Source organism: Mustela nivalis (assembly GCF_964662115.1).
Source record: "Mustela nivalis genome assembly, chromosome: 1".
NCBI classification, from domain to species: domain Eukaryota; kingdom Metazoa; phylum Chordata; class Mammalia; order Carnivora; family Mustelidae; genus Mustela; species Mustela nivalis.
In genome coordinates, this window is record NC_139020.1 from 117,304,126 (window position 1) to 117,316,181 (window position 12,056).

Genomic DNA, 12,056 nt, shown 5'->3' on the forward strand with positions numbered 1-12,056 from the left:
GATATAAATGCTACAAACTTAAAGTTAGATTGTTATATTATCTATTTTATACATGTCTTTTAAAGAAGTAGAAATGAGAAAAAAAGAACAAGTGTATATTTACAGCTTTTGTCATATTAACCTCCTCATTTATCATTTCTGGGTCTTTTCATTAGCTCTTGTGGATTCAAATTACCATAGGAAGTAATTTCCATATTTCAATACAGCTTTGTTCCAACCCAACACTTGTGCTTTACTGGCACATATATTTCTGTATGTTATAGGCCCAATAGCACATTATACACATTTTGTACAATTAATTTTAAAATCAACTAAAAGAAAAAGAAGAAATATGCATTTATGTTGTCTTTTATAGTTACATAATTATCTTTACTAGTACTCTGTCTTTTTGTGTGGATTCAAATTACTGTTTAGAGTCTTCTTTTGTAATTTCTCATAAAGTGTGTCTGCTGGAAACAACTTTTCTCAGTATTTGTTTAGCTGAGGATATCTTTATTTCACCTTCATTGAGAAGGCTAGCTTTGCTGGATATAGGATTCTAGGTTGACAGTGTTTTCCTTTGAGCACTTTGAATATATTATCTTACTTCTGAACTCCATTGTTCCTGATAAGAAATCAGCTTTAAACTTATTGGAATACCCTTGTGACAAGTCAGTTTTCTTATGCTGCTTTTAAGATTTTCTCTTTGTCTTTGCTTTCAGTATTTTTAGAGGGGGGAGGGGCAAGGGAAGAAGGGGAAAGAGAGAATTTTTAAGCTCCACTCCCACATGGGGCTTGATCTCAGGACACTGAGACCATGACCTGAGCTGAAATCAAGATTGAATGCTTAACCAACTGAGCCACCCAGGTGTCCCTGCTTTCACTATTTTTAGTGTGATGTGTCTGTTTGTAGGTCATTTTGCAGTTATCCTCCTTAGAGCTTCCGATGCTTCCTAGCTCTGTAATTTTTTTTAATGAATCTGGGAAGATTTCAGCCATTATTTTTTCTGATATTTTTTCTATTCTATTCTCTCCTCTCCTTCTAGTACTCCCATACCATATTTTTCTGAGGTCCTGGTTTTTTTCATTCTTTTTCTCTCTATTCTTCAGATTGTATAATTTATATTGATCTATTCTCAAGGTTGCTAATTCTTTCTTCTGCCAGTTCAAATCTACTATTGAGCTTTCTAGTGAATTTTTCATTTCAGCAACTGTATTTTTCAACTCCAGAATTTCCTTTTGGTTCATTTTTATAATTTCTCTTTACTGATATTCTCTGTTTAAGGAGACATTATCATCAAACTTTCTTTTACTTCTTCAATCATTGTTTCCTTTAGTTTCATTTTTTTAAAATTTAAGATCAATTAGCCAACTTATAGTACATCATTAGTTTCAGATGTAGTGTTCAATAATTTATCAATGTCATTTAAAAAACCACTTATAATGGCTACTTTGAAATTTTTGCTAAATCTGACATCTGGTCACTTTCAAAGACAATTTCTGTTCCTTGGTCTTTCCAGTGTATGCTTTTTATCTGTTTTTTCTTCTTCTTCTTCTTCTTTTTTTCCTGGTCCTATTTTTCTGTTCCTTTGCGTGTCTTCTTTTTCTTCTTCTTCTTTTTTAAACTGAACATTTTAGATAGTATATTATAACACTCTGGGTCCTCATCCCCCACTTCTGGGGCTTGTTAATATTATTTGCTTATTTGTTTTGTGATTGGCTGGACTATTTTAGTGAAGACTATTTCCACCTCAGCTCCCACAGTGGGTGACCTCTGATGTTCCCCAGGTGGTACTGCTTTGGGTATTCCTATGGTCACCCTGGGATGAGAATGATCTTGGTAGTGCTCTCTTTAATTTTCTCTTTCTTTTACCACTTGTAGCTATTAAATTCTACTAATGGCCAGGTGATTATTCAAAATGTCCTGGGGCATAAAAATGCTCCTAGACCTATCCAACCAAATTTAGTCTCCTTTGAAGGGAGAGTCTATGAGGTCTGTGTTTGAGATTTGCTCTGTCCCCAGAAGGTCTCTATCCTCAGTTCTCTCTACCACATTAGCCTGCCTACTATCACCAGAATTTCCTTAAGGGTATGTTTGACATTGCTGTTGGCTTAAACTTCTCTACTCTCTGTTGCAAATGAGGTCATTTCCCTTAGGAAAAGACTTGGAGCTCTATGTTTTAGTTTATTTCCATCCCCCAGGCAAAATCTCTGAGCCATGGTTCTGGGGGTAGAGTAGGGACAATAGTGTACTTCCTGAATGACACTCTCCCCCCACACACCACCTTAGCAACTAAAAATTCAGTGAATTTTCAGCATGAGTAGCCTCAGGCCTCAGTTTGCCTCTCCCAGCATGGAACCTCTGCCTCACAAGCTGGGGCAAGGGAGATTGGAACCTAGGATGCTCAGCAGTGTTGCAGCTATGGGAGAACCTCTGTTCCATGAGTAGGAGCTAGGCAGAAGAAGGAAATCCCCCTGCTTGGCCACACTCACCCAGAACTTAGCTTCAGCAACAGGTTATTTGGGACAGGATAAGAAATGTCCCCCTTCAACTGGGAGCTGGGGGCCCTGTGTTCTTGGTTTCGCCAATTTGGAAGGCAAATTCATCTTACTGAACTGGGAAGGGAGAGGGAGAGAGGGCATCTTGGTTCAAATACTGCAGACTCAATGTTCTTGTTGAGTTTTTGTAGATTTTCTTGAATAAACATTACTTCACTTGCTGAACACACTTAGGACCATTTACAGAGACTTAAAAGTTGTTGTAAAATAATTATCACCAAAAAATAATTAAATTAAATTAAATTATTTTTACCAGTTCCCTTGGAGAGTGGGTCTGTGGAGCTCCTCATGCTATCATAGTGGAAGTGGACTTTCAGAACTTTGATGTTTTATTTTTAGGGAGTGAATGTTTCATACTTAAATATTCCACAGAACAATAGTTCTCTAACTTCAATGTGCATATAAACCACCTGCAGGCAACCTGTTAAAAATTCAGGTTCCTAGGGCCCCATTCTCCAGAGATTGTGATTGCCTATAACTAGGGTGGGAGCCAAAAGAAATATGCATTTTTAGCAAGCTCACTACATTATTCTTTATTATTTAAGATCAATTTATTTATTTGAGAGAGAGCTTGTGTGAGTTGGGGGAGGGGAGAAAGAGAGAAAGAGAGAGAATCCTCAAGCAGACTCCCCACTGAGCACAAAGCTCCATGTAGGGCTCAATCACAGGACCTTGAAATCATGACCTGAGCCAAAATCAAGAGTTGGATGCTCAGCCAACTGAGCCACCAAGGCATCTCTCACTATGTGATTCTTTGAAAAAAAATTGTACTATAAAGACAAATGCACACCAGACAAGATAGATCTCTTTTTCTTCCTTCTCCTCCTCCTTTTCTTCTTCTTCATCTTTTACTTCTTTAAACAGGTTCTATGTCTACTAAGGAGCTTTGCAGCTATGGCAGGATCAAATACAGGCTATTTAAACATCACAATTGTGTGTGTGTGTGTTTACACTGGAATCTAGAAACATTATCATTATGAAAAGTGCTCCCTGTTTGAGGTTGGGGAAGTGCTAAAGAATCATGGTTTGGAGATCCCAAGCATCAAAGATCACAGATGACCCCAAAGCAAGGCTTCTCAAATTGGGGTCAGGAGACCTGCCTCAGCATCTTTATTTCTCTTGCACCAGATCTGACTTTCCCTTGTTGCTACCAATTTTGCAATTTTCCCTCAAAACAAAAAGAAAGAACACCATGGGTTTTGCTCCAATTGGCCCAATTTACACACAAATGGCAATACATGCCTCTGTTGAACAAATTAATAGGATTAAAGCAGCTATCAAACATGCTATAGCAGAAAGGATTCCTACTACCCAGCTGCACACGGTTATCACTAATGTGAATCCTCACAGTCATAATAATAGAAAATGAACATCATTTCATATTTTAAAACTCTAGACAGAAGCCATTAGCAATTTATTTTTTTCCCAAAGAACCAGCTAATTAAAACTGTAAATAAGCTGCATTACGTTTGGATTTACTCCTGCGAGTGTCTTTTTCACGAAGAAATAGAACATGGATGGCTACATGACTGTTTGATTGCATAGTAAAGATCAACCATACTTCCATCTGTCCACACTCTCATCAGAGAAGGCCACACTCAGAGGAAAGAGAATTTGTAAGAAAGGATTCCACAGTGACAGGCAGAGTTAAGCAAGAGGAAGGCCTCAGAGAGCTCAAGAAACCTGGCTTTCTGAGGCACTGTAAGAAGCCTGAGAATATTTTCCTACTAGGTTTAGTAGGTAGGATGACATTATTGTTATTGTTATTATCATTGTCATTGCTGTTGTTATTTTGAAGATCAAAAAATCTAGAATTTCCCAGTGGGAATTGTAAAAAAACAAAAACAAAAACTTGTTATGGCAAAAATCCAAAGACCAACCAATTTTAACCTTTTTCTTTCAGAGTTGCTCATGTACCTTACTCAGTAGGGTAACACTCCCCCACTATGTTATGTTAATATTTGTATGTTAATACATACATGTTATATGTTATATGTTAATATATGTATGTTAATAATTGATGGCCTTTATTGGTACCAATCCATTGATAGAACTTAGGAAACTTCTGGCTTTTCTTCCATGATTTAATGATATGCAATTATTTCTCAGCAGTGGTCACCTCAGCTGGAGTGGGGTCTTTAACGAGTATATAAAATTAGACACATGAAAACAAAAACCTGATACATTATAAGTTGGTTGGTTTTATTTATAAAACAATATACCTAGAAATTCTTTAATTATGAGTTCTTTGATCCATCACAGGCCATTAATTACTATCAATAAAAAAAAATGAGCTTTATGCCAGGGTTGACTGTCAATTAAAAAATGTACCTGACTCCTCATTTAAATTGAGTTTCTTTTATTATCCCCTATTATAGCATACCTTACTCTTCAAACATAACACTTACTTGTTTGTAATTATATATTTATTTGTGAGATGATTTATTAAACATCTGTCTCTCCACTGGACCCTCCATGGGGCAGACCATCTCTCTTTTGTTCGCCATCATATGCCCACTATCTAGTACAACAGCTGATCCTTAATTATCTGGGGAATGAATGCATGAAGAAATCATGAAGTTCTTAAGATCTTAAACTGGAGAGGTGGACTGAAAGGCTTTAGGGTACTCTTCAATCCCCTGAGATTATCTAAAAAAAAAAAAAATGCTCATATACACCTTAATCTGGGGAGAGGACCCACAAGCTTCCTTAGATTTCTAGGGGTCTGTGACCTCCCCAAAAGATATGGAGTCACTAGCCTATTTCAGCAATGAATACCGAAAGAACTTACCTATAACCTGAAACAAAGCACACTACATGTGCATTTACATGGACAGATTTGTGGGTATATGTATAGGTGGGTATATAATTTCCAAGAACAGAAAGAGAAATGCCTCAGTGAATTTACAGAACAATCCACAATCCCACTTCCCCTGAGTAGTGGATCTTTCTATAGTCACCGGGCTCCAGCAATAGCTGCTTGCATTCATCCGTTTCTTGGCAGCAACATCCATCACTCAGGCCAGAGAAAATGAGTCTGTAATTCCCTCCTTTTACCTGTTTGGGATGCTGACATACTTCTTTATGGAAGTTGCTTTTACTAACAAACCTGTAAACCTACGGGTTAACAAAGGCACAGTGGGAGGCATGTTTATAAAGCACTAGTGCCCAGACAATTTGATCAAACAACCCTGGGATGTCCCTTGCCTTGCCCTCCAGCCAGAGAGGAGAGCCAGCCTAATCAGTCCAAGGAGGCCTTTGCGAGTGGCCTGCCTTCACAGTCGGCTGTGGGAGACCATGAGATGCACTGAACATGCTAATTGGCTGTTGTATATTAAATCTCCTCTTCTCTCTCTCCCAGCTCCACAGGTATTTCCCTTCAGTAAATCTCCTCCCTTGTTTTTTGTCCTGAAAATGGAGACTTCAGAAGTCAATTTGTCGGGAGAAAGGTTTCTGTTGTGCCATTAACTCCCAGTGATCCATAAGAACAGAGAGGGGCTGCAGAGCAGATCATTCAAAACCAACTGCTCTACTTAGCTTTGTAGTTTCTTGCTTTGAGGGGCTTGGTAGCAGACTTGCCTCCCTAACTACGTTTCTCTTCGCTTCTTATCAAAATGAGTCTGTCTGCCTTAGGGCCAAGCAGTTGGGTGACATGAAGATTCTGACACAGAATTTGTCAAACTCACCAGGGGAAGCCCACAAGGTACCCAGATAATCAAACGACTAGATTTGAGTTCACATTCTTAATCACCTATAATCAATTGCTTTGCTCCTCTGTGACTAAATCGAGCAAGGGATGGGACATAATTATAGGAGACTGGTTAGACAGAAATGAGTCCTTACATGCAGATGAAGACCTAAGTCTGTTGTAGGTACAAACTGATAACCAGATCACTGTTGATGTTTTCCCTGCCTGGTCCCACAACCTGTTATTCTGCGGCCACAGTTGTCTTACTCTGCTAATTTCATGATGATTGTCTCCACAACCTCTCCACCTGGCTATGGTTTCCAGGGCTAGTCATCATGGCTGTCGGCAGATACCTCACATTTTCCTCCCTAGCACGTGGTAGGACCACATATCCCCACCCAGCAAGTTCAACGTGGCCGTATGCCTGGTGGTGGCTAACGAGGTGGGATGTGTCACTTCTAAGCAGAAGCTTCAAAGCCAGCACGCATGGGACAGGCAGCAACATCTGAGGCAGCAGCCTCTCCATCCGCCTGAGTCCCAGGGGACTGTGATGAGTAGCACGCCTCCTAGCCAATGGTGGGCATGTGATAGGCGCAAGAAATAAATCCCTGTTGCTTTATACGAGTGAGGTATTCGGGTTCTCAGTTAACTCAGCACATCTCTATCCTGCACATTTCAAGCTGCAGGTTATTTCCCCAACTAGATTGGGTTATTTCCCCAACTAGACACCATATAACTTAAAGCCAGTTTGTTTCTTCTTCAGTACATGAAGTCTGGTACACAGCATATTTAAAACAACCTGGTAGAAAATGAAATTCTCTTGCTTTTTGGCCTCCATGATCCTCCATGTTTACATTTTTCTAATACTTGCTCCCTTCTCAGCATCGCTGGCTGAAATAAGGTGTCTTTGTGTTCAGATGGATGGGGGGTGGTGGAGCTATTCTTTCGGACAAGGAGCACAAATAGGAATAGTGGGCAGAAGATAGAATGAGGTAAGTTGAGGCATAATTAGGCTACAGGGGGTTCAAAGGGCAGACAAGATCTTGAAGAAAAGTCTTGGGGCAACCACGTGGAAAAAACAGAATCCCAGAGTATTAGGTTTACAAGTAATCATGGGTTTTATCTGGACTAGGCTCCTATATCACCATCACCACCATCATTATTATCATACCAATATTAACTGACAACCTGCAATGTACCAGGCACAACTACAACTGATTTTACAATCGCCTCATCAGCACCTCACAACAACCTTACAAGGTAGCTATTATTTCCATTTTATGAATGAATGAAGAACCTGAAGGCCAGAGAAGGAAATTCCCTATGGCCACACAGCTAGCAAATATTCCTCTGTGAATTCAGCATCACAGAGGAATATTGAACACTCTGCTTAAACACTCTGCAGCCTCGGGACTTCACTAACCCCCAGTGCATCCCGTCTCCCTGAGCCATGTCTTGCCTCCCCCTCCAACTAGACTCCCCTAGATGGTCCTGCCTCCTAGACCAACAAAGAGCAATTCTAGAATTATCTCTCCAAAGGCAGCCCTGTCAATATCTAAAGACATCACCTGCATGTCCCTTAAGGCTCCCCTTCTCCAGTATAAACAGCCCCAATTCACTCAACTACTTCCAGGGAAATGTTTCCAGTGAGCCTGAGGTCCGTCACCATCCCAGCTCAGTGACTTACATATGCCAGGGACCAAAAGATGTGGTTAAACCAGCAGAATGGAACCCACAACTTTCCCTTATCATCCTGTGCTGAGCAAATGCCTTCTACAACCCCAGCACCTTCCTTCCACCAAGCAAAGCAGAGTCCAGAGGCAGAAATGGGCCATAATCTGCTATAGGCATGGCTGGCTGGCCACATGTCCTGCACACAACCCCATGGAATGCTAAAGTTGGCATGTTCAGAGTCCCTCCCGCTTACTCGGGTCTCAAGTCTGTTTCTATCCTGCCCCTCCTCCCATTCCTCCCCTCACTGTCCTGCCTCCAGAGGTGGTGCTGAGAACGCCCTCCACTCACCACGGAGTTCATGGCCCCCCACTCACCATGGAGTTCATGGCCCCCCACTCACCATGGAGTTCATGGCGAAGTGATTGTGCTGCGTCTGGAGGTCTAGGGCATGTTGGTAGCTCACGCCGATCTCTGTGTGGCTCTGGAGGAATAACTCCTTGTTGTGGCTTATCCAGTCAAACATCTAGAGGGGACAAGAAGGTACGCAGTAGTCAGAAGGGCCATGGGCCCAACAGTGCAAAACTCCCAGAGCTACTGGAAGGAAAAAAGAGTCCTCCCGCTGGTGCCCAGTGAGAACCAGTCATTATTCTCAGAGTGGGGGTGGCCCACAGCCCAGTTTCCCAGGAAAGCCCTCACTTTTAGCATAAGGATGCATCATCAGCATAATGGCATCTGCATTACCATATAGAGCCTATGGGAAAAAGAGAAAATGAGTAAGAATCAGGGAGATGGCAGAAGCAGCTGTTTTATTGTCCCTATCAACTCCTTTTTGTAAAAACTAGAAAGCCTCAAAAGGGCCCCAGGCTTTCTTTGGGGATGGGGCTGAAGGGCACGTGGTGGCTGAATCCATTCCCTATTGCAGTAGAAGAGAGAAACCCTTATTGGAAGCAACAGGGCATCCTAACATGTCCTGTCCCATATCACATCACCCAATAACACACATTGTTGCATTGACTCTAGACTATGCCATCTTTTCTTGTAACTCAGTAGTCTCCCAGTTCCAGTTCCTGATGGGTTTCTACTATAATCCATCAGGAACCAGAAGAGGAGGATTTTAAGGATAGGCTGAGTTCTGGCTGGCACGGTGAGCACTGAGCTATTTTTCTCCTCCTTAGCTCTGTGCCCTGGTTTTGTTTGTTTGTTTGTCTGTTTGTTTGTTTAGGTTTTTACCTTTCTCCCAGGCAGCCCACACACATTAAGGGGATGTGACCAGAACCCCAATTCCAAGGGAGGGATCACTCTAAGGGTTATCCATTCTCGGGACATCAGATCTAAACCAATCAATGTAGGACATTTCCCAGCCAATGGGACTGTCTAAGGAACAGGAATGCTACCTGACTCAGTACAATAAAATATGGGGGGACATCTGCCTAGAAGCATCTGGGAAAACAGACCCTACTTCTTAGATATAATTTCTCTCCCTCTGATACTGTCATGGTGATTCTGAGCCTCAAATTGTTGCAGTCATTCTGCGGCAGCTTAAGGGTGAAGCCCATGAGAGAGAAAGGGTATAGATCCCTGATTGAGCTTTGCCCGATCTCTGCCTTGTCTCTGGACTTCCTAATACCTGAGTCAAGAAATCCTCTTTATCATTCAGGTATAGTCAAGTGACATAGCCAGGAAAGGTGTGAAGCCTTTGGAAAAAAGGACTCCTCTACTTGAACTGAGGCTCCGTACTTGGGATGGGCTCAGCTGCAGGGTATAGCATGGAGGGAGGAGCTGAGCACAGGTGCAGGCGGGGCAGTGGCAAAGATGGCACCTGCCTTCCTGGAGGTAGGAGCCCAGACTCATTTATTATTTCCCTTCGGATAGTAAAGTGACTTTACTTTTTCAGTTATAGTCAACCAATATTTGCAGGACACCTGCTATGTGCCAGGCACTGTCCAAGGCAATGGAAAAGCAGAATTGACTAACATGTACGTGGTCCTTGAGCTTCAGTGGGTTAAAGCCCAGCATGGAAAGCAAACAAGGACTCAGATATAGTATTAGTACAATGTGGCATAGGACTTGAATAAAATCACAACTTGAAAAAATCTCTATCTAGATAAAGTTCCATATGTTCTACCAAGCTAGCAGCTACCCTTAATGGAATGAGAACAAGGAAGCGCAGAGAAGGCTTCCCAGAGGAGGTACCAACCTGAGCTGAGCCCTCAGGTAGGTATTAGCCATATGGAGATGGGAGGGATGTGAGCTCCAGGCAATGGGGAGACCAAAGAAGCAGAACTCAGGGCAGCCCAGTGTGTGGAGGGCTCTGAAAGCATTCCTGTTGTGCTTCTGAAGTCTGAAGTGAGAAGATGGGGCTGGAGAGGTAGCCGGGACAGCCGACCATGGACAGCCCTGGAAATAGGCTTTAGGAAACCTGGACTATATTCTGTGGGCAGCAAGTGGTATGGAAGGTTTTAAGCCAAGCAGTGAAATGTGATGTGAGCTTTGATTGCAGTGTGGGATGTGGGCAGGAGGGACAGGGAGAAGGGTTAGAGGCTGTTGCAGTAATCCTGGTGAGGGGTGCAGTGAAAACCTGGAAGCCAGGCTCAAGGGTGTGACAGGGGAGTCTGCAAAGCGGGCAGGCTTGAGAGCTCCTAGGAAAGGAATGAAGACTCCTAATTGTTTGGGGAGGGAGGGCGAGGAAGAGCTAAGGAACAGCCAGGAGTCAGGCATGGCACCCTGGGTCCTCGTAGGAAAGTTGCCACCACAATTGCTACCTAAAGAGGAGGTAAGAAGCTGGGATGGGAGACAGGAGATAGTGAGTTCTGTGTTAGATGTGCCAAGTTTGACAGGCTTACGAGAGTTTCAAGCAGAGGTGTGCTGCGGGCAGTGAGGCTTCTGTGTTTGGGGGTCAGGAGAGAGACATCAAGGCTGTGACAACTTACACGTAAGTATAACACCTTCTGAAGGCGAACATGTGTGATCTGGAGGCGATTCTCTTTTTTGAATTCCCCACATCACTCCCAGCTGCCTATCTGGATAATAAAGAAAGGATGAAAGTGTCTCTCTTCATTTCCGGGTGTCAGAGGACATTTCCGGCTGCCAGACGACGTTTCCGGCTGGGGGCTCCTGCAGAAGCTGGGCCAACATTGCTGTGTGCACTAGCCTGGGTCAGCCAGCCTCAGTCAGTCTCACGGGGACTTTGATTTTTTTTCCCCTCAATTATTATTAAGGACAAAGGGAAAAAGAAGACAAATGTCCCAGGAGTGTAAAAGAATCTTATTCTGTAATTTTTGGTCTTTAAAATTCTGCCTCTCAACCCCATTTTAAAATAATTTCTCATCTCTTTTCTTCATTGACAAAAGAATCAATAAAGTTAATGAAACTCTGAAATGCCTGAAGTCTGTGGAATTTGTGATGAAAAGCACTCACTCCACATACTTTCTTGAGTATCCCAGTGGCTGAGAAGTGACCTTCCCTGTACTTTCTGTTCGACAAATACCTAGACAAGCAAACCAGCAGTGGAGTTTCTTGCTAGCACCAGAACAATGAGATTGCCTGGTGCCAGGTGGGGATGGACTACAGAGCAGGGATTGCTGGATGGGGGCCAGTTAGGGTGGAAAGGAAGAGAAGGGAACTAAAGGACAGGCAAGAGGAGGGAGCACTGGAGGAACCGTGCACCTCTCTGAATGGGCTTCTTGTGTGATGTCAGCACCCAGGCCATTCAGCTGGATTCTGCCTCCCACTTGGAACCTCCTGGCAGCTCTCCAGGGGCCAGGGATTCTGGCAAGATCAGCTGTGCAGGAGGCAGTGCTCCAAAGAGGTGACATATCTCTGTAGCTGGGAAGAAAGAAAAAGAGCTACTCTGGGGACCAGACAGTTCCATGTGATATCAGAAACCAGAGTCTCTCCAAGGCGCCTATTGCTTAAGAGACAGTCTTAAGTCTTCTCTGGGCCTGAGTCTACCGCCCCATGGTATATGGCTTGCACCCTTATAGGCCTGGTTGTCTGCAAGCATCACGGTCATTTCTGCTGCATTCAGTGCCTCTGACTATGGAAAGAATGCATGTACATGTATGTACACGTGCACATGTGTGCACTCACGGGCAAGTGTGCAGCAAGCAGGATGAGGTCTCAGCTGGCTCGGCTTGGTTCTGCCACTAACTCCCTA

At 42.9% G+C, this 12,056-nt stretch overlaps 1 protein-coding gene across 20 annotated transcripts in view; it reads right to left on the bottom strand.

Annotated features, from left to right (window-relative positions):
* Window positions 1–12,056, bottom strand: part of KALRN (kalirin RhoGEF kinase) — a 661,801-nt gene that overhangs the window by 396,874 nt on the left and 252,871 nt on the right. For all 20 annotated transcript variants that reach the window (XR_014303322.1, XM_082700868.1, XM_082700867.1 and 17 more), the window contains exon 6: window positions 8,301–8,423. Coding sequence is in view for 19 of the 20 variants with exons in the window: in XM_082700868.1 (XP_082556994.1) it covers window positions 8,301–8,423 (123 nt within the window). In the remaining variant the exon portion in view is untranslated. The remainder of the gene's footprint in view (window positions 1–8,300; window positions 8,424–12,056) is intronic.